The sequence below is a fragment of the Zosterops lateralis genome, assembly GCF_965231275.1.
Source record: "Zosterops lateralis genome assembly, chromosome: 3".
In the NCBI taxonomy this organism is placed as follows: domain Eukaryota; kingdom Metazoa; phylum Chordata; class Aves; order Passeriformes; family Zosteropidae; genus Zosterops; species Zosterops lateralis.
The window spans coordinates 68,979,374-69,001,708 of record NC_139764.1 but is presented as its reverse complement, the minus strand read 5'-3'; the positions used below and the strand labels follow the sequence as shown (position 1 = coordinate 69,001,708).

The window sequence follows — 22,335 nt, the reverse complement described above, 5'->3', positions numbered from 1 at the left end:
ATCCTAGAGAATGTGTTAAAAAGAAAAAAAACCCAAAACACAAAAAGCTGACACAGGTGCATAACAGACAGCAAAACATTTTGACGGTGGGAGTAACAAGGAACTGATGGATATAAAGCTTTCACCTTCAAACATACAAAGTTATTCTTTTATATTTGAGTATATATGTTTACATATTAAATATTGAAATCAAAAGATTGCACTTGCACTACTAATTTCAGTGAGAGAGAATTACTTTTTGAACAAATAAGTACATTGTTTACTTTTTCTACAGCTGAGGCTCACTGGTCTCACTTCTCAGATATTTCATACAGGACAAACAGCATGCATCTTGATTTCAAGCCTTACCAGACAATAATGATTACCTATTAATTATTCAAATTTAGCAGATTGCAAATATCTCTTTAGTGACACAAAAGTAACTAATTCCTGCTTTGACTACAAAACAATTTACTTTTTTTTTGTTTTAAAGTACAAATTGCTTTAATAGGAAGTCATGCCAATGAAACGTACGTACTTCACCGTAGGAATTATGTTCTGCTGTGGCTTTAGCAGTCGCAAGCGGTACCACAAACACCTTCCATACACGTTCCTTATATTCTTTAATCGAATTTGTTCTATAAAAATAGAGAGAGTATGATTAACCAAGCAGACAAAACACAGACCAACATGCTCAGCTCATCCCAAGCAGGCAGTACAAGGTTAGCAGAACTAAGGTCCAGCATGACCAGAGGAAAGAATGCTTTTAATCCATTTAAGTGACGCTTGTCGTGCATAAACATAAGAAGTTGGTCAGATTACTCTTTCTACCTAAAATGAATCCATTCTATTTTCTATATGTCACAGAGTAACCATCACATATGAACCCAGCCTTTGCCTAACACGCACCTGTAAACTTTGCTTCTGCCACTCAACTCCAAAAGTTTCCCATTTCACTATGTCTGCTATCACATGCAGGAAAAACAAACTAACAAACAGAATGCAACCCACAGGCAAACTGGTGTTTGTATACAAATAAAGAGTACACCAGGAGCAACAGCTCCTTCCTCAATTCAAAATATCATGCATTTTCCTCCGCCTTGTGACATCTGCGTTTATAAGCTGCCTTCATTTAGGTTTTTCTGCTTTAGGGTAAAAGGAAGGAAGACTGGGATAACAGTCACTTGTAAACCATGCAGCTCAGTAATACACACCTTCAGCAAGGGAGTTTTCACTCCCTTGATGGGGCTGGAAGGAAATTGCACTTATACTGTCAAACTCACCATGATGAGGCATGGAAACTCATGGAAGTCAAGAGAGTTTTAATTGTATAGCAGAGCTAATCAGGACTTGGTCAAGGCTAAGGAATTCTTTTCTATTATGAAAAGTACACTGAAAAGCAAATAACTTGTACAGAATTTCTCCATGTACTGAATTTATCCGCTATAATTAAACTCCTGTTTAAGTAACTTGTCTATCCATAACCTACGCAGTATGACCTGTAACACTTCTGAAGTTAGGATGTCACTGTAATTACCTAACTTGAAAAAGAGTAAGATCACTCAGCGCTTTTCAGACTAAAGGAAAAAGAATCAAAACAAAAGAAAATTCATTCTGTGTCAATACACTTAGACATTGCTGGTGAACAAAATTTTGAAAAGATAATCATGAATTACATAAATACAGGAATTACATTAACAACTTTGATCCAACACACATGTCAGTCACATCCAACTAAGTCTTAAATCTCAATTTAGCACTTTTGACCAGGTGATGCCCTCATGGAATCACAGGATGGTTTGGGTTGGAAGAGACCTTCAATATCATCTAGTTCCAACCCCCCAACTATGGACAAGGATGCCAACCACTAGACCAGGCTGCTCAGAGCCCCATCCAGCCTGGTGTTGACCTCATCTTAATTAAAACAGCAGTTATGATACATGAAGACATTTTTATCTGGCTGATTTCTAAAAGGTAATAGTGGAAGACAGTGACAACCTCTATTTAGTTATTCTGAAGGTGTTGGAAGGTGGGATATGGTGCTGATCTACTCGAATTTCTAAGCAAGCACACAATTCAGATGAAACATGTAGAATTACCAAACTCTGAGACCGGAGAAACACGACCATTGTGCTCCACACCAACCAGGAGTTCAGATTTAAGGCAGATTAGATGTGAGCACTGGATGGAATTTCAAACTCTGGCTGATTTGGCAGAAAAGGAGTGGGAACACAGATGACATGTGGCGACCCATGAACTAGTAAAGCAGACAACTATTAAAAGCTTGTACAGAAAAGGTACTGGAAGCAGAAAAAAGTGTTATCAGCTTATTCTGAACTACCTAATTATACAGAGCATAGCTTCCCCCAAACTTGACATGACATTAAACAGTTTGATGCAATTCCTGTGAAGATTATATTAGTAGTTCCATCACCCCCAAAGACAGAGAAAGATAATCAAGGATAATTCAATCCCCTGCATCTCACTGAACTCTTCCCATCCTTCAAAATAAGCTTCCGAACTTCTCTCACTGTTTTGTGCAACAGACAAACAACACAAGTATTTTACAGCTCTCCTGATCTGCAAAGATTATTCACATACCTAAAGTACAAAACTTTCTAAACAAAAAAAGAATATGACTAAAACTTGGTTAAGCAATCCCCCACTTAGTTTTACTTATGTAAGGCTCTAGAAAGCACTGTAAAGGAAAAATTCAGCAGACAATGAAAACATTGAAAATGCAACACTCACTCCCTACCAGTAGAATGTAAATTAATTTGGCATTTTGTCTTGGCTTTTTTTATTTTAAGAGAATTGTAGGAGTTGTCTCTTGGTTCAAAACTGGATTCATCGCAATCAGAAGCTAATTGTTACTTAAAATTAAACTACAAACATAAAGCAAAACTAAAAAGACAGAACTAAACAAAGAATTGGCATTTCAAAAAAAACCCAAAACAACCCAACCAAACTTGATGCCATTAAAGACTACACTGACAATGAAGTCATGAGGACAAAAAAGCTTTGCAACAGAAACAGGGAAGAAAGTCTTCTGTTCGTTTTAAATAGTCACTGGACAACTATGAACCATACTGTGTTCCTTTTATGAAAAAGTAACTGATTATACTTGAATAAAACAGGCATCAGAAGACCCAAAGAGCACACACGTGCTTAAGCCTAAATCACTTATTTCAAATACTGCCAATAAATCAGTTGTTTGGTGCTGAAGCAAGATGAAATCAACCATTCATCAGTTCAACCACATGGATCCAGACGGGCACTTGAACCTCTTAAGTGTTTCTGCTGGGATTTTGATGTTTTACCAAGCCACACAACCTGCTGTGCCTTGACTTCAAAGACCTATGCCACAATGCCCCACTTCCCAAACCTGCCAACTTGTCCAGCCCTCCAAGGACCAGATGACCCTCTTTTTTCCCTGCTCTGCATCCTACCTCCAAGAACTGCCAGTACCATCTACTTCACTATGCCAAAAAACTTCCAAAAGTGCCTTAGAGGAAGGCACCTTGGAGAAACAAAACACAGTTGAGCAAGATAAACTGAAGGGCTGGCAGAAAGTAAAATAAAAACTGAGCACTAAATGTAGTTTACAATAATCACTGAATTGAGGTTTTGGAACAGCTTTCCAGTAACAGCTGCAGAAGACACGTTTTGTGACCAGTCTAAACAACAGCATCAAAAGAAAAAAAAAATCAACCTGAGCCAAGCAGTACGAGCAAAAACGAAGCCCTTTGAATACTCGGCAAGTGGAGTCCTGGAACTGTTATGTTGTACAAGGAGACCTCTTCAGCCAAGCACCAAGTTAAGGCACAATGCTAAGTAGCCACTGCATTTTTTACACACACATCTGAACAACTCTGGATCAAATTTAATTACAGTTGATCAAACAATATCAAAGTAAAAGCATCTCATTAATCTTTTCTTGATCTTCGGATAGCAATGGTCTCATTTGACTAACAATCCCAAAAGGAAACAGGGCACTAAAAAGATGAATGATTGTTTATGGTTATCTGTTCAGAACATAAAGAAAGAATCAAATCCTACCCAAACTGAAGTTGAAGTCCAGACTACTCAAATTATTTGGAGCTATCCTGAGGCACTTCTTCTGTCATATGTCATCATTAACACATGTTAATTTGTGGAATTCAAATACAGGCACCTACTTGGGAAAAAGAAGGAGCAATACAGACAGCATAACTCTCAGTTCAGGCAGAAAGCCACTGGCAAAATACCACACTAAGAAAGGTATATTCCTACTGTATCCAGGAAAAACAGGCTTCCTGTTTATTTACAGATAAAGCCTGCAACTGCACCAGAGAAAACACTTATCATATTAGGAAGACAATGGCTGCAGGAAAAAGAAAAAAGGGGAAAAAAATGAGAGAGTAAATTTTGAAAAAGAAAAAAAAAAAAAAAAAGAAGAAGAAGAAAAAAAAAGGAAAGACAAACAAACAAGGGCTTGCAAAGGACAGAATACCAGATAATTCCAGTGCTTAACAAAAGCAGCAACATATTACTAATGAGCAAGTTGTGGATAAAACAGATCTTTTTCGCTTTGCCTTTGTCTGACAAAAGGAGCCTCCTTTTTACACAAATGAATTTACCATGCCACAAAACTGTCACACTCCCCTGCAATATCCTGGCGACCCTGATCACATTGGAGTGAATACCTTACACAATCCTCAAGGTAAAGCTTTGCAGTGAAATATGAATTGTACTTTCTCTGAATCTCAGCTCTGGAATCCATATTCTGTCAGGGAAAGAGGTTCAGAGTTTTAAAAGCAGAGAAGTAGAGTTCTCTTGTTTCTTTTCAGTCCAGATCATGGCTTCCCATTACTGTGTAAGAGCACTTCAGACAGCATCCTTTGATATGGGATTACAGGGAGACAACTGTGTGTGGGGTGGGAGGAAATGCTTTTCCTCCAGTCAAAACCACTTCTTGTTCAATGGGCAAAATCCTCCACAATAGTGAATCTCTCCTATGGTTTTAGGAATAGGTACTAAAGAGCCTTGGAAAGCAAAGGCATAATGCACCTGTGGGCCTTTGAGTTAATCTCACTAACACTAACCCATGCATCAAGGTACTGTTAAAGCACCCCTCTCACATAAGGATTAGACTGCCACTTCAATCCTGTAAATAATCTGGGAAAGCATCTCATGCTTGCTTTATTTCCCTCCACATTGTTCTCGACACATCCAAAGTTCCTGAGATTCACAACCAGATTTTCCCCAATACAATTCTTACTCCCAAGGGTTCTCACAAGCGCATATTTTAGTAACTTAAAAAATGTATGCAAATGTCCAGCCAAAACGACATCTTAACATACTTTTCATGTTCAAGAAATATAACTAGTACTGATACAAAAGAAAACCTGAGTGCCATCTCTTTCATGACTTTGTCAGAGACCTTACAGAAGTTTAGGTAGATGACATAGGTTGGTACTCCCTTGTTGACTGTTGCAGTCACTTCTTTTGTATTCCAGGGATCAAAACAGGAATGAGTAGAGAACAAGTTAACAATTGACTTCTCTGATCAGAACTTATGCAAACCTCTTGAATATCCAGCTCTTTAAGCCAGAGGCATCTGCTTTTCCTGCATGGGTAATTCAAACCAGACAGCTTTTGGGTAAAACAGAACAACCTAACAGACTGGAAAGGGTGGAGAAGACCTCTAATCCAACCCTGATGCTGAGAGGAGAGCCAAAAAAGCAGCTGCTCAAGGTTTGGCTGTAGGCCTTTGGCGTAGCTTCAAAGACAGAGCTCACTGTGCCTCTGAACAACCTATTCTACAGTTTGACCATCCTCATGGGGCAAAAATTTCCTGTATCTGTGTCAACCTCTTCTCTGATTTACCGATCACCCAGTGGGTGAGGACACAGGACACACAGACACAGAAGGAAGCTCATCACAGATTGGATTTCCCATTTCCAGAGGTTATATTCAACCTGTGTTTACAACTCAGCCATGCCTGGCTTAAGTTTGAAGTTCACCATCTTACATATTTGTTTCCAAAGAAACAGGAGGATACATCCAATCCTCAGGAATGCTTGACAAATTATCCCTGCCTAGACCTAATCTTTTTGTTTCAGGTTCTGACAGTTCTAGAAAGTGCTTAAAAAAAACAATTGAGGGGAGATTCTTTTTCATCCTTCAAAAAAAAAAAAAAAAAGAGAAGACTACACATTTATTGTTACTGGAGACAGGCAATTCTAGAAGAGAGAGAATGGAAAGAGGTACAGCTGCAATTATACTGAGAAGTTTTAACCTCCAGAATCCTCTTTCAGCTGCAACAAACAAAGGTCAGTTTTAGGAAAAAAAATACCACAAATAAGACTATTTGCATCGGTATTTATATCTAAAGTATATAAAAGTTTTAAAGTACCAGTCAATTTTTACAACAGCCAAAAGCAAGCCAAAAGCTAATATCCAGAATACATGGAAGCCATCGGTTTTTCCATTATTCTACCTCAAACTGCAGCAAAGAACAGAAATACATCCTAGCCTCCTGTGTTCTTTCTACCTTCAGGCTACTAGCAGAAGCAAAGTCACATAGTCTAAAATACAGCTCCAGTGGATTCTGTTAGAAAAATAAATAGGAGAAGGTGCAAATGAAATATTTTGCCCACCAGTTGCAGACAATTCATCCAAAGGAGAATGATTTTGAAAGAAAATTACTTCTTTGAGCAAGGAACACAGAGTGACACTGTTCTGCAGCCCTAGGAAATGCCAAGACCATTTTAAAACCAGACTTTCACAAAACTCATTTGTAGCGTCATCCTCTCTCCACACTTGAATGGAAAACTTGTACCTGTGGAAAGCATTGAGAAGTGCAAGTAATACACACAGCATGCAACTCTTGAGTAAAGGTTACAGCCCAGGGATACCATGGCTCTAAGTATTACATCTGTTCTGTTAAAACTGAAGACAACAGGCTCAGTCAAAACACTCTCAAGAATTTCTGGGTTTGCTGGATTTTATTCAGAGTTCTATAGTTTTAAACCCCTAAACTGTACAATTAAATAGGCTCCTATTTACTTTCAACAGTTATGTAAATATATACAAAATATATTTTATATATATATGTGTGTGTATATAAAAAATATATATAATATATACAAAATATATGCAAAATCTGAACTCCTGGGCTTTTTTCTACTTCAACAATAACAGAAGATAAATAATTGTATGAACAACTTATTCACTGAGGTCTTGAACTGAGGCTCTCTGAACAAATTTACTTTCTTAAGCACATAACCATTTCTTGGATAACAGATGAAGTAGGAAAAGGCTACCCTACTGTTTCATCAGGCCATCAATGCTTAACTCTATTGACATTTTCCTTGATAATTATCATAAAATAAGACTCCACATGGATATAGTATGTTATCTGAGAATAATTTTAAAAGTCAGGATTAGGAACAAAACTACACACTTACTTTAAAAAAAGACACTGACAAACACTTAAAAACTATGTTGTAAAAGCAGTAACTCCTCTTTGCCAGCAACTAAGAGGCAGGATTGAAACTCACAGCAAACTCCTCCAAAGTCAGCAACTCCTCAGAAACACTGAGCTATTTCAACTTTATTATAATAGGATTGACTTCTACTCTAAACCCCCAAATTAAGAGGCATGAAACAAATTAAATTGATTTTAAAGTGTTCTGAAATGCTGTTGCTTAAACGCAAAAGCTTTCAAATAAGCACAAGAGTTCCCTTTAGGATTACTTAAAAAAAAATTAAAAATGGAAAGCACATTTCAGGACTTTGAATGGACCATAGCAGTGAAGAATTAAACCATCTGATAGATGCTTTCTAGCTTTAATGTCTATCATTATAAGAATTGTCCTCATTACCCTCATTATTTATCTATAAAGAGGTCATGTCCAGGTTAGCCTCTTAACAAAAACATTCATAGCTGAATAATCTCACTCTCATTGTTTTCAAAGAGATTTTTCTCTCTAGTAAATATTCATAGAAATAAGCCAAAAAAATCATCTGTTTTGAGTCATGTTAAGTATTAAAACCCCAAGCAGTTTATTAACTACAAAGAAACCTGTGAAAGACTTAAGAGCAAGACTGCTTTTTTCCAGAGCATGTTTTGCAGCAACTAGATAAAACTTAAAAGGAACAAAAAGTAACCTAAGTTTCCATTCCCACAATTCCACACATATTTGCTGACCAAAAGATAGCATTTGTTACTAACAGCTTAAAAAAACAGCAACATAAGACAATTCAGTATCTTGAAAATTCACTTCTTTTCAGAGTTTACTTACTCAAGCCTTCTGTTTAGAGTCAGCCAGGCACAGATCCACATTACACTACTGCTAATCAAGCCATTTCCAAACTTTGTCCTTCCTTTTAGTGACCTGTCACATTTGCACTGACAAAACTGTAATAACTATAATAACCTTTAAGCTCTATCACCTAAATTACCAAATTCATAGTAGGGTTGGTCCTATAGTGCATTGCAAAACTTTAATAGAATCTGAGAGGAATCAGAAAACTGAACATTTTACTATGGAACAACACCCACATCAGTCAAGGTTAACAATTTTAGATGAAGCCAACAACAACACTCTTAACTATTAGCTTAGTTTTATCAGTTTGGTGTGGGGAGGAAACCAGAACACATTCAATCCAAAACAAATGTGAACAAGTCTCTTAGCATATCACCAATCATTAAAAATGCTTGTAGTCAGTATTATTCTGATGTACACCCTGAAGAAACTCTAATGAAGGATAGAATTAGTGGACACAAGGATAAGTACCATATATCCATTTATCGTCAGTAGAGTTTTTGGTAAAGTCCTCTCAAGGAAGTAAAACATACGGAACAGATCCTGCTGATACAGTCTGTGGTTTCCAAAAGGCTTTTGAAAGGTTCCTCTTACAAATCTTTCAGGACAACCATCTAACTATTGCAAAAATAAATATGTGACTAGAAGACAGAGTGAATTGCCAGTTCTCCCAGCAGAAGGAAATCACCAGGAGCTCTGCAAGAATCTGTGTTGGAACTACAACACATTTCATTAATAAGTAATCTGACTAAAAGGGTGAGCAGTAAAATAAAGCTTCTGGATGATATTAACTTATTCTAGGTAACAAGGACAAGGGCATCCTGAAGAATTGTAAAGATCAAGCAAGTGCACTTCTGAATGGCACATGAAATTGAGAGTATGAACGTGTGAAGTGCAGTGGGGGCTATCCTAATTCTGTGTATACAAGGATGAGCTCAAGGCTGACCATTATCTCTCAGAAATGCAATCTTGGTGTTGTGAGAACCTGTTCTATGTAAACCTCAGCTGAATCCTTATTACTAATAAAAATCAGAGCATGTGTTTAGAGCATTCCTACAAGAAAAGCAAGGGATTATTACTCTACCACATAAACCAGAGGTATGTCCAACCTTGAGGCTGTACATACCTCAAGTATGATGCACAGTCCCCACCTCTTATAGAGGGGCAACCAGAAAACACTCAGGGTGAACAAGGGCCATCAAACATATAAAGAGATTTATGTCCAAAATATAATTTACAAATCTTCCAGCTGAGAGAGTAAAGTGCAAGGCGAGGTAATGGAAGGCTGTAAAAAACCTAAGTGACAGCCAGGACTGAATGTTTACTGCCTCTTCCAGCAGAGCAAATAAGAATCATTAAGCAACACCAGAAGCAGCTGCAAAACAAAGGTGATTATTTGTGGTGTGGGCAGCAGATACGGTGACTCCCCCTACACAGAATGGCATGGATGCTATACCAAAATTTACTGAACTCAAAACCACTGGAAACACAGAGAATATGCAAAGGAAGCACCATTTATGCTTGTCCTGCTATTCCCTCCTTAAGGCAATCATTTCTGTAATACCATATAAAAACCCCACCTGATCTGACCCAGTATGCCCATTCTTTTGTTTCTAAAGAAAAAAGGGTATTTGAAACTTCATTGGTAAGGTAAGTCTTTGCAGAAGCCACAGTAGTTACAAATAAGCTAGTTTCAAACAGTTCATCCAGCCAACTAGATAAAGGAATCTTCTGAATTTAAAATGCTTGTAAGCAATTTCCTATAAAAGATAGATACTAGGTGAAAATCTGAAAACACCTCTTAAATCTTCTTAATTGTATACTTATTTAAAAACTGGTGCAGAGACTAATCTTTTCACTCAGGAAAGAAACTGGGTACCTGTTTTGTGCTCTTGCACTTGTACCCTGCTCCTGATATTTCTACCCAACACAATCCTCCCCACCATGAAATGGAGATACGTGTCAGGTCTGGCTAGTAACTGAGGGAAGGCCTATAAACCTCACAATGGGAGAAAGCAGCACCACAGGGGGCAAGGATGCAACATCAGCCCCAGTAGAGACTTGATACAATTGCTGCAGATCAGAACCTTTCTTCATGACCATGAATTTGAAACACAAATTTAAAAAACAAAAAGGAACCACAACCAATAAACCAAAAAAACCCGAACTATGGAATCACTATTGATTCCATTCCTGGTCATTTACCTTGCTGCTCTCCCAAAATTCCTGCTCCTTCTCCAGGAACAGTTTAGCTGCCCATGAAACCCTAACTGAATCTAATTCTCTAAAACATAGCCTGTATATCCTAGTAGTTTAGTGTCATCTCTGTGAGTAGTCAAGATAACCTTGCAGCAACCATTAAATGAACAAGGCGTGTAATAAAACCTTCAGTACTTTGTTTTCATAAGCTTCCACAACATAGGATGAATTTTTTAAAAATAGAAACTACTTTATTTTTATGTACATGTAATGAAATATAAAGTTATTGTAATGGCTTGATCTTTAACTTGCCACAAAAAAGCTTTTCAGCATTTTGTATCCTGCACAGTCTTGAAGCTACTCAACTAATCTCTAATACAGGGCTATTAATTTAATTTTACTGCTAGGAAGCTATAGTGGTTACAGTAAGATTACAATACTTTTTAAAAATTCCATGAAAAGACAGGCATTTTTTTCCAAATAACAGAGTAGTTTGGATAGCTCTGTGCAAATGCTTTGTTTTGAAAAATATTTTAAGAGATAATTGCTTGGCATTACTAATGGCATCTCACGACATTTGCCCCTTCTTCAAACGTTTCTCAAAAAAACCCTACCCCTTCAAAACAGCAATATAGTAAAAAAAAATGACAAAACAAAGTATCACCATTACATCATATTCTGCCTTTAAACATTCACCTCATAAACTGTATTTTTCTGAATTTGAAATGGTTTAAGTCAACCATGGTACATGCAATTGCTCAAAAACCTCTATTTGTACATAATAACAGTCCTTAAATGCATAACTGAGTTTCACTGACTCTCCTCCCACTTCCTGACACAATGATGAAAGGTTGTATTAACAGGAAAGGATAAGCACAAACATATGGGCACAAAATGCTTATATTCACAGATATCAAGTTTTCACACCCATACTAATCCACCACATTAGCAATGAGCATGGCATCCTGTGGTTTTTATCTTGTCCTTCACCAGCATCCTGTACTTTATCCTGCATTACCAAATACCAAAATGCTGTGAAATACTTTGGAGCAAGGTTAATGAGATTTCAGCGAGCTGTGGGCAAGGACAAGCATCAGAGTTAAACCACTCCAACCAATCTTATCTCACACCAGAGGATTAGAAGCATCACAGAAGAATTTTACCCGGAGTGGGAGCAGCAGCAATGCTGCCTCCCCTCCCCCAGCTGCTGTGAGGTACAAGTGCTCATTACTCCATTACAGATCAAACCGAAGAAGTGCTGCCTGCATTCACTGCATTGGCTTGAGCCACATCCAAGCTGCACACTCACTGTTCGTCCTCAGCCAAATAAACTTCACAGCCTCAGTTCCCCTACCCTGCATCTTAAAGCAGAGGATTAATATGAGAATCTCTGAGGGCAGCCTCAACACACACCAATGAAAAATACACCAAAAAATTGCAGAGAAACCTTTATTATTGACACTACTACACAGAGATATCCAGTACAGTGGGCAGATATACTGAGAAGTGTGGTTCCTAAGACAGCAAACCTTTACAGAACAACTTTCTCAGGACTTCTGATCAAGGTTTTGAATGTGAGTGCCAACTACTATCTACAGAAGCATACAAAAAAGCCCTACTGCTTCAAAATAGCAATACAGTAAAAAAAATAACAAAATAATATTAAGTATCAACATGATACTATATTCTCCCTTTTAACAGTCACCAAGTAAGCTATGTTTTTTAAATATTTCTGTACTTTGCCCAGCCTCAATACAAAAAAGTCTGGAATAGTACTAGTGTTCTCTAACTGCCTATGCTACTTCCTACACGCATGGAAACTTCAAAGATTAGCAGAAAATTGCCTTCTTTAACCAGATTTTTTTAAGTTTGTCTTTGTATTAGCCCAGTATTCTTCAAGAAAACTTTAGCAACAACAACCACCACCACAAACAAAAACACCAAACAAATAATTTTTTTAAAAAATGAAACACCATAGACTTTGTATGGATTTCTATTATAATGAAAGTAAACTAAACAGCTTTTATCTGTATCATATCAATACTTTTTTCTAGATACAAAAATGCAGCCATTCATCTGGTCTTCTTCCCTTCCCTACAGTAGCTTTTTATGTTCCTAAACTTCAAGAAGGAAGATCCTGCAGTCTCTTTTCTCTCAGAGAAGATAATAGCTCCTACTGTCTCTTTGCTCTCAGAGAAGAGACTGGAAACTTTTATTAGCGTTATCCTTGGATGAACAGCTGTTATTCTTTGGGGTTTTTGAAATGTTTTTAACATCTTATTTTGTTCAAGTTACTGTAAAAAAACTCAGGATAGTTACTCTCATTCTATTCATCAGCTTTGTAACAAATTTTGAATACCCAATACCCTTAAACAGGATAATTTAGTGAATGTAGACCTAAATAAACTAAAAAAGATGAAATAGCAAGTTTCCAGATATATGTACTTATGTACAAAGCACATCACAATCTATGACCACCTGTTTCAGCACAGCCTTATAATTACGTGTCTCAGTCCAGCAGCACAGGTAGAAGTCAAAAGTACACGAAGTTCAGCAAACACATCAGCATTGTGCAACAACTGCTGTATTATCCAACTAAATTAATTCACCCCTTGCTCTCCATTTCCTTTCTAGATGTCGACATTTAATCTACACAAGCTTCAAAGTGAGTCCAACAACAGGAAGATACTTTGTGGACACTCCACCACTAACTGCTGAGGGAAAACAAACAAACAAACAAACAAACAAACAAACAAATCTTTCTCTTCAACTCTCACAATCAATTTTTTGAAAAACAACTTTAACATTCCCATTGCAGAAAATATCTTTTACTTAGGAATGAATCTGCACCAGAATAACTTTTTAGCAACCACTTTTTTTGTTCCAAGAGCAGTCCTTGCAATGGTTTTACTCACAGTAATTAGGCTAAATTTATACCAGTATTTTCCCAAAATAAAGGTAACCCAGAAAAAGAATGACTTGTTTTAAGTAATAAAACATATATATACACACATATGTTTTAAAGAAACAAGTCAAGGATAAACAATATAGCCTGAATCCATATTCACCATCACCTGAAACCATCACCAACACTGAATGAACCAGTTTTCTTTCCCTCAGTCACATCCTACACCATCCCGGGCACCCACAAAGTCTTACAGAGAAACTAATACACATTAAAAGTAAGACAGAAGAAAGAAAAAATTTAAAAAGGGTCAAAAATTCATTTTAGCTAAAATTACTTTCCTCCACTCCCATACACTGGTGCCCTATTTGGCACAAGGGATGGGGAGAAATACAAGACTTAACTCTGTCAGAGCACTGCTACTTTGATGCAATTATGAAACTTCAGTCTGAGACACAAAGCTGAACAATTAACCTTTTATAAAGGCCTTATTAGCTCTGGAGTGAACACCAATGAGGTAAAGTCATTTTGACAAATCCGGTTTACAAAGTCAATTACCTGCTTGCTTGGTTTATCAAAGCTGAGGTAATGAAATTATGGGACAGTTCACAGGGTGTCTAGCACACCACAGCAAACCCTCCCCCAAATATTAGCAGCAGGCCCTATTGCAGGATGCAGGGACACTTCCTATGGACTCTTTCAGAATGCCTGGAAAAAGCAGGTTTAGACACTCGGGGGAAAAAAAGCAGCTCAATTTTTTTCCCAGGACTTTAGAGATGTAAGTTATGTCATGCTGGTCTTCCAGACAGTGGTATTGAAAAGGCTTTCCAAAAGTTTATTATAAGAAGAACTAAAAGCAAAATGTTAATGGCTTGCCAAAAACTATTCTACTACAAATCTGACATAATATATTTTGGGTTTCCTCAAAGCAATAAGTTCCAATACAGATCCAGTCTTACTTTCCAGTCTTCACTATGGCAAAAACAAACACTGAGCATTTACTACAAAACTGCAGCAGAGAACAAATCCTAAGACATTACAGGCCATCAGCAATTCCCAGATTTTTGCTGTAGTTCTCCCTCCACTGGCACTCTGCCCTGTATCACACACCAGCAATCCACAGCACCACATCTGTAGATGGAAGCAGCAGGCACCAGCAGCGTGTCCTTCCCGTGGTGAGCATTTCACCCTTGTGTCAAGGCAGCTCTAGCCTGCTCTTACAACACAATGTGGCTGAAAAGCCCAGCTTTTACCAAAAAAGGAATCTGCTCTGTGTCTTTTGGATGCTCTGGTCTGCATTGCAAAGGAGTCTTGAAGTGAGGAGGCCAAGCTTCAGATTTGCTTCAAAAGCTTCTCCTGGCCTGGTCTTCTTCACTCCTGCAGCTGGAGCTGAAAGAGCTCGCCAGTACAACTGCACCTCAAAGGTCCTCACTTGTCACTAGGGGTGACAAAGGCTGGGATCTCTAAAACAGGTAGGGCAAAACAATTCCAGAAGAAAAATGCTACTTGGTCCTACACACACAGGGCAGAGGTCTTACTCTCTCTGGCCCAATACTGTGCCTCAGTACTGGAAACTCCACTCTAAACTGGCATCAAAATAACATCTCATATTAACATCCAGACATTTCTGCTCATCAAAGAAGTAGGAGTTATTAGTGTTGGAAGATTTCTCTTCTGAACACACAGGCCTTTTCTTAGCTTCTGAAATAAGAGGTTTTGCTGTTTTTTTAAACCAATGAATTACATTGAAAACAAGAAGCGGTGGCTAAACAATTAGCATTTTTCATCATCACAAGCTTTTAATTTATTTCTGAAATTTTGTTCAAATGCTGGAACAGGCACGCTTGAATACATACAAAAAAAAGCTGTGAGAAAAATACTGAGAGGATTTTGCTGGAAATTACTTGCCTAAGAGCCATACACTTAAACAACTTGAACATCACAATGTTCTACTACTTAGCAGATTTACTCTGTAAGAACTTACTTAGTAGATCAACATTAGTCCCAAATGATGATCTGCATGACACCTCAATTCTTTGTTTAAAGAGAGCCTGCAGAACAGAACTCAATCAAGAGACTGTAGGGATGCCATTAATGCATACACTAACAACTGGACTACATTCACATTTTAAAATCCATTAAGACAATTATGAGACAGAATTCATTCTTCCATCTCCCTTAATTTCCATTGGTGATTTTCACTTAGTTGACTCATTTCTTTGCACCAACAGCATAACAAAATCTACCTTTTGCTTTGGAAAGTATGGTTTGACGTAGCTTTGTAACTAACTACAACTGAATGCAGAATAATATGCAGCAGGGCATCCATATACTGGATAACGCAGGCTAGACAGAAAGAAACTAGTAATATATTTAATGGCAGGTCTATTTGGAAACTGGGTGAAATCCATACAGCCATATTCCAAAGTCAGGTTTTAATGTTCTGCCATTCTGTAAGGATAGCTGAGGATCAACTGCCTAAGGCTAGTAAAGTGCCTTCAAGTTTGACAGCATTTCTACAGCTTTTCTTGCTTCTGTCAGCCCCCTGAAACTGATGTTAACATCCCAGAGTGTCCCTGCTGGCCGCACCATTCTGCACAGCATCTCAGGCAAGTCACAATCATTTTCCCAAGAAGCAGCTTCAAGAACTACGGAGGAAGTAAAGCATTATTCAAGAGAAAAAGTGATTTTCTCCCCCACTGCCTCCCACTCTTTACTAGAACAAAAATAAAACAAAAATCTTCAGGTTTGGAAAAAGGTTACAGAAGTAATATTCCCTCTCTGATCCCCCGCTCCTCAAGAACAACCCAAAGATTACAAAACATCTTTAACAACAGTAACGCCTCCCTCTTGCAACAGTCAGGATGCAGAAAGAGGAGGCAGAGAAACCTTTCCTTTCAGCAGAGGGAACGAACTCCTCAGCTGTACAACAGGTAGTAAGTACCTGGAGGGCAGAGATGAATCCTCCAAAAAGGTTCTCCAGCCAGGGCCCTGCTAGAAGCCACAGGCATGTCTGGCAGCAATCAAGACTGTGAACAGCTGTGATTTAGCACCAAAACAACGTTTGTTCTATCCTACTCCTTACTAGAAGGTACAGGATTAAGATTTCATTGCTAGGTATTTCTTTTACATATAAAATTAAGTTAAGCAGCACCTGGCAAGCCATTTAAAATGGCATCAAAGCCACTAAGTAACCACCGGATACTGAATGTAAAAAGATGCAAGGAACAAAAGGGACTCTTAGACTGCAAAGCACAAGTGTTCTCAAGAGGTCGGTACGTTTCTGCAATGGGAAACAGAATCAAGCATCTCTGTTTTACTCAGCACTCACCACCCAGCCTTTAAACACAATTCCTACAGCCTTTTTAATGTCAGAACTGCTGTTAAAAATGTGTTCCCGTGCAGCCTCTATACCAAAACGCCTTCTCCTTCCAAGAATAGAGGGATGCAGGAGAGACAAAGTGGAAAATTACTTTGAAATGAGATTCTGAACTAGTCGAAGAAACTTTATAACACTGTTCAGGGATACAAAGCATCACCCCGAAGGGTGAAACAGAAACGCACCACTTCGGATATTTAACTGACTGGCAATGGGGAAAAAGATAAATCCCCATTTTCGCACTCGCTGTGACCTTATGGCACATAAAAGCCGAGCCCGGTAACTTTTCCTCTTTGTCCCCAACTCAATAGCTTGTTCTTTCCCCACGATCAGAATTTAGGTCATCTACCCCGAAACGCTCCGGGAAGGCGAGGGGAAGGCAAAGCCCGGACAAAGCCCGGGACCCGGCGCGGCGATGACTCTGCAGGAGCCGGAGCCGGGGCCGGGCCGGGCCGGGCCGGGCGCTCAGGGGGCGGCCTCGGGACCCTCCGCGGCCCAGGTACCGCTAAATGGCCGCCGGCGGGCGGAGCGGGGCCGCCGCCCCTCCAGCCGGCCCCGGGGGCGCGGGCAGGGCCCGACGGGCGCCCCGACCGCGGTGGGCCCGGCCCCGCGGTGCCGCGGCGAGGAGCCGGCCGTGCCCCGGGCTGGGCCGCTCACCGGCGTGCTGGTCCCGCGGCCACAGGTAGTAGGTGGCGGGGATGACGATGAGCCCCACGAAGCTGGTGAGGAAGTAGAAGAAGGTGTTGCCGCTGTCGTCGTACTGGAACTGCTGCCCCGCCATGGCCGCGCCGGCCGCCCGTCCCCGTCCCCGCCGCCGCTGCCGCCGGCGGCCCCCGGTGTGGCCGCCCCGGGATCCCGCGAGATCGCGGCCGGTCCCCCGCCCGCCCCTTCCCTTCCCGGGCCGCGCAAGGAGACGTGTCACTGCTCAGCCACCATAGCCCGGCTGGCGTCACCGCCCGCAGCCCCCGCCCGCCGCCCATTGGCTCGGCCCAGGCCCCGCCCCGCAGGGATCGCTAAATCCCGGGATCTCAGATCCGGGGGAGCGCGGCGGGGCCGGGCCGGGGTTGGGCGGCTTTGGGTGTCCGGGCCGACTTCCCTGCTGGAGCGGGGTTGTGCCGAGGCACGTACCATAGAATCACAGGTTCCTTAAGGCTGGAGGAGATTTCTTCAGCACCTGGAGCAGGTGACACAGGAACCCGCCCCAGTGGATTTGGGGTGTCTCCAGAGACAGAGAATCCACGAGCTGCCCGGGCACCTGTTCCAGTGCTCTGCGATCCTCCATCTAAAGTTCTTCCTCACGTTGTGGGGACACTCAGTATGTTTTAGTTTGTGGCCATCCTCACACTCGCATGGGGCACTACGGAAAAGAGTCTGGCACCATCATCTTGACAAATGCCCTTGAGGAATGTACATGTATTGATGAGATCCACTCTCCAGACTCCTCCAGACTAAACAGGCCCAGCTCTCTCAGTCTCCTCAGAGATGCTCCAGGCCCCTCATGATCTCTGGTGGGGCCTCTTCAGTAGCTCTTTGTCCCTGGTTCTGAGAAACCCAAAGCTGGACACAGCACTCCAGATGTGGCCTCACTAGGGATGAGTAGACTGGCAGGATCCCCTCCCTTGACCTGCTGACCACGCTCTTCCCAAGGCACTCCAGGCCACAAGGGTGCTGCCAGCTCATGGGCAGCTTGTCACCCACCAGGAGTCCCAGCCCTTCTCCGTAGAGCTGTTCTCTAGCACACCCATCCTCGGCCTGTACTGATGCTTGAGGTTATTCCTCCCAGGTGCAGTATCTGACACTTGTCCTTGTCGAACCTCATTAAGGTTCTCTCCACCTAATTCTCCAGCCTATCAAGGTCTTTTTGAATCCATTCAGAGGGATAGAATTGCATCCATATGGTTCTTGAGTATCTCCAGAGAGGGAGACCACGACCTCTCTGGGCAACCTGCTCCAGTGCTCAGTCACTGCACGTAAATACATTCTGACTCATGTTTGTGTGGAACTTCCCGTGCATCTGTTTCTGCCTGTTGCCTCTTGTTCTGTTCTCAACAAGAAGAGCCCGGGAACAGGAAAGTATTTCAGACATAATACAGTTCTCGGAATTTGAAGGGTGGACCTTCAGCAAACATGTGAGAGCAAACATTTAAAATATGTCTATTTCTGAATTTAGTTGCTGGGATGATCATGCTCTACAAGGGGTTTGACCCTAAAGGTGTGAAATCAAAAAGTGTGGTGATCCTATTCACAGCATTAATGGCAAGTTACCTCTTTGAGGTCGACAAGTTTGTTGATCATGCCCATTTGTGGGAATATGTCCATCTCTACAGATTCACAGTCCAGTGTACAGCCACTCGTAACTATGATCCTATAAAAATCTCACATCTTCAGTTCTTGTAAGTTCAGGCTATGGGAAACTGTGACACATAAATGGTGATGGCATCCCATGCAAGAAAAACCTTAGAAAGAAGATCTGTCCCAACATTAATGAAGACTGATGTGGGAAGTGGAGAGAAAGGTAACTCAATGCCACAACCAATGAGTAGCACCAAATGCCCTGGTGCCATGATATGGTAATCTGTGAAAGGATGCAATCTCTATTTTTTCTTGGAAATTATTTTGTGTTAATTATTTTTTTAAAAATAAAAGATTCTATTTTTTTTTCATTGATATGCTCTGTAATTGCTTCTGGTTTGATCCTTGTAGGGTTCATAACCAAAGTTTAACATATTTCCTTCTATGTCTTTTGCTATATACCCTGAGTATTGTACACTCCTTGCAGTGATGGCAACTGTTGCAGTAGATGTTTTGGAAGATCCCTGAATACATTAAAACTCATGTCCCTCTGAGTTTCTAGTCCTTAATGTTTTACTGTGAGGCAGTGGAAAGCTACTGTGCACAGTAATGAAGACACGACAAGTAAAAACCTACACATGCAATCAGACCAGTTTTGTAAGCAGAGGAAATGCTCTTCCTCTGTGTTCATTTGCTGAGTTTGCTACTTCAGGCAGAAAAAGGGACAGAGCTTTCAAAGACCATTATGCTCCTGCAGATTTTGTGAAAGCAGCCTGTTAGATGAGGAAGGCTTGTGAGGGCAGCAGCTTGAAGGATGAGCAGTGAGTGAGCCAAGATCTTACAAGGCACTGTAAAATCCACACACAAAGCAGGACAAGTAAATGCCCTGTTAAAAATCTCTGGTCAATGCATTCAGCAGATCACAGGAGCCAGATCAGGAGGAAAACAGGCACTGCTTCTGTTGCAGATCATCAGATAGTTTCTTAATGCCATTGTTTCTGAACCCAGTTACAGATTTTCTATTTGTTGTTAGCAACATCCCTCCTTTACCCCATTGGTGTGTGAGGGGATTACTTGCCTGTGGCATTAACTGACCTAGTGAGGGAATCATAAGGGCCTACTTTCAGCCTTATCCTGTCTCTGCTTTCTCCCTACCAGCCTGTTCCAGCTATTAGCCAGGAGCAACTGGAAAAGAGGGCCAGAGAAAAATAATTCCTACCATCAGCTCCAGTATGCAGGTTTCCCCAGCCAGAAGGAGGGATGCTCCATAACTGAACAGTAATGAGCAGAGACCATTCTAACCTAAACCTCTATGGTTTATTTGAGTGCCATTCCTTACATACTCAATTTCCCTATAAGAAGTGACATGATCCCTTGCTTCCCAGGAGAAAAGAAGAAGCAATGTTTCTTTTTCCACTCATGGCCTGTCTGGAAGGTCACCCAGGTAAAAACAACCCCAGCTCCTTGGCTTTAAGAAGCAATGTGGTCCACTGCAGGTGAAGATAACATTATAGGATATCTTGATTAGATAACTATTTGTGACCTAGAGGAATCTGATCTTCCCAACATGCTCTCAAAATACTTTAAGAACCTGTTACGTCAATTCACAAAAGTGCCCTTTGTTTGCAACACAGCCCTGTCATGCTACTAGCAGTGGTTGTGAGCCCTTCCACATGAGCAGGTGGATTCTGCAGCCATGGGGGCTATCCCCAGCATCTCATCGTGCACTTCTGCCATTCACCTGCTTTCCTTCAGCGCACTACACTAGCTTCAAATTACTCAGTGTCTCACAGCTGGTCATTTGCACAGGGGTTTCACAGTCACTGGCACCTCGCCTGCATATCCCCTGCTGGTGTTTCTGATCTTATGGGGGATTGTCAGCTGCTGATTGCCTCTACCACACCTTCAGGCTTTTAGCAGGCTTAGTTACAAAAGTGCAGGTGACTGAGTTCAATCTTACCTTAATCCCTAATCATACAAGCCAGGGATCCAAATTACTGGCAGAAGAAAGCGCGCTTTGACAAGGTCCCAAAATCTCTGCTGAACAAAAGCAGTAACAAACCTGGTATGGTGCCAAAGATGACAATCAGGCTAGTTTAGTGAGTAGGAATGGTGAAACTTGGAACAATTCAGCTGTAACAGATACGTACTTTCCAAACAAAACAGAAGATTTTATGACTGCAAAATGGAAATTAAAACCTAGCAGATATGCTGCACGCTGTGGGAATTGGTGTCCCACATGTCATGACCTTCCTAATCGTCTGTGAGGTGATGGGCTGCCTTCCCACAGTGGCAGACAGTCTGGAGAGCAGGGATCTCAGGAGGTAATGACTGGCCGGCAGATGGTGCTGTGGAAATTACGCATAGCAGGCACCGAACAGTGTTCGGCTCTAGGTTTGGGCGGAATCACTAAGTGGGAAACAGACTCTTCTATGAAGTCCTTTTTAACAGTGCTCCAGATCAAACTAGGCACCTCCAAAGATGGACCCAAACAAAGAAATCCCTTGGCAATTATTCCTTTACATTCTAAGTTCACCCTTCATGTGACAACTCGGACCAATGGTAATATTGGGGTCTGGGGTCTTCTTACTTTTTATTGATTTTCTTGCTGTTTTGTTCGTAGGCAGTTCTAAGGGGGCATCTCCTGAGACAATATACAGTGGTTCTGTATCCTGTTTCTCATCCTTTTAGGTGGTTTTCTTCTGGTCTGTAGTTAGCTACTCAGCCTGCTGTAATATGGATGTCACAATACATATAACACAATCTACAGGCTCTGCATACTCTAGCTATTAATGCTTGAACTGCTAGTGCTAAGTTGAACTAACATTTTCTACAAAAGTCCTCCCTTTGTTTTTATTAATTCTTTTATTGTTCTTATATGGTAGCAGAATACCCCTAAGGTGTTGAGCACAGTAAGTGTTACCACATTTAATACAAACATTATTTCAAAGATCATCATAAAAATTAATAACTTGTAAAGAATTCTTTTTTCCCAAGCTCCTAATCTGGAACCCAGGAAGGGAGCCAGTATTTCTTGCTGAATGATTGGTGAAGAAGTGACCATGATTCTTGGAATCTTGCTGAAATTTTGCCCTATTATATTTTATGCATCAATTTTACTTCTTCCCACAAATTTGGGCATTGGCTGAAGTCCTTTCACTTTGGTCTATGTATATGCAACAACTGATACTGCTAACTGTGCATGCCTCCCCTTGTGAATGTAAGAAAATTAAGCTGCTATCACTAGTAAATGTTTATATCCACATGCT

General features: G+C 40.6%; 1 protein-coding gene across 1 annotated transcript in view; it reads right to left on the bottom strand.

The window, feature by feature from the left end:
- The window catches only part of SEC63 (SEC63 homolog, protein translocation regulator), a 58,125-nt gene extending 40,552 nt beyond the window's left edge, over positions 1–17,573 (bottom strand). The window contains exons 1-2 of the mRNA XM_083856287.1: positions 17,432–17,573; positions 518–617 (exon numbers count right to left, since the gene is read on the bottom strand). Coding sequence (XP_083712413.1) covers positions 518–617; positions 17,432–17,555 — 224 coding nt within the window. The 5' untranslated portion in view covers positions 17,556–17,573. The remainder of the gene's footprint in view (positions 1–517; positions 618–17,431) is intronic.
- Positions 17,574–22,335: the final 4,762 nt, after the last annotated feature.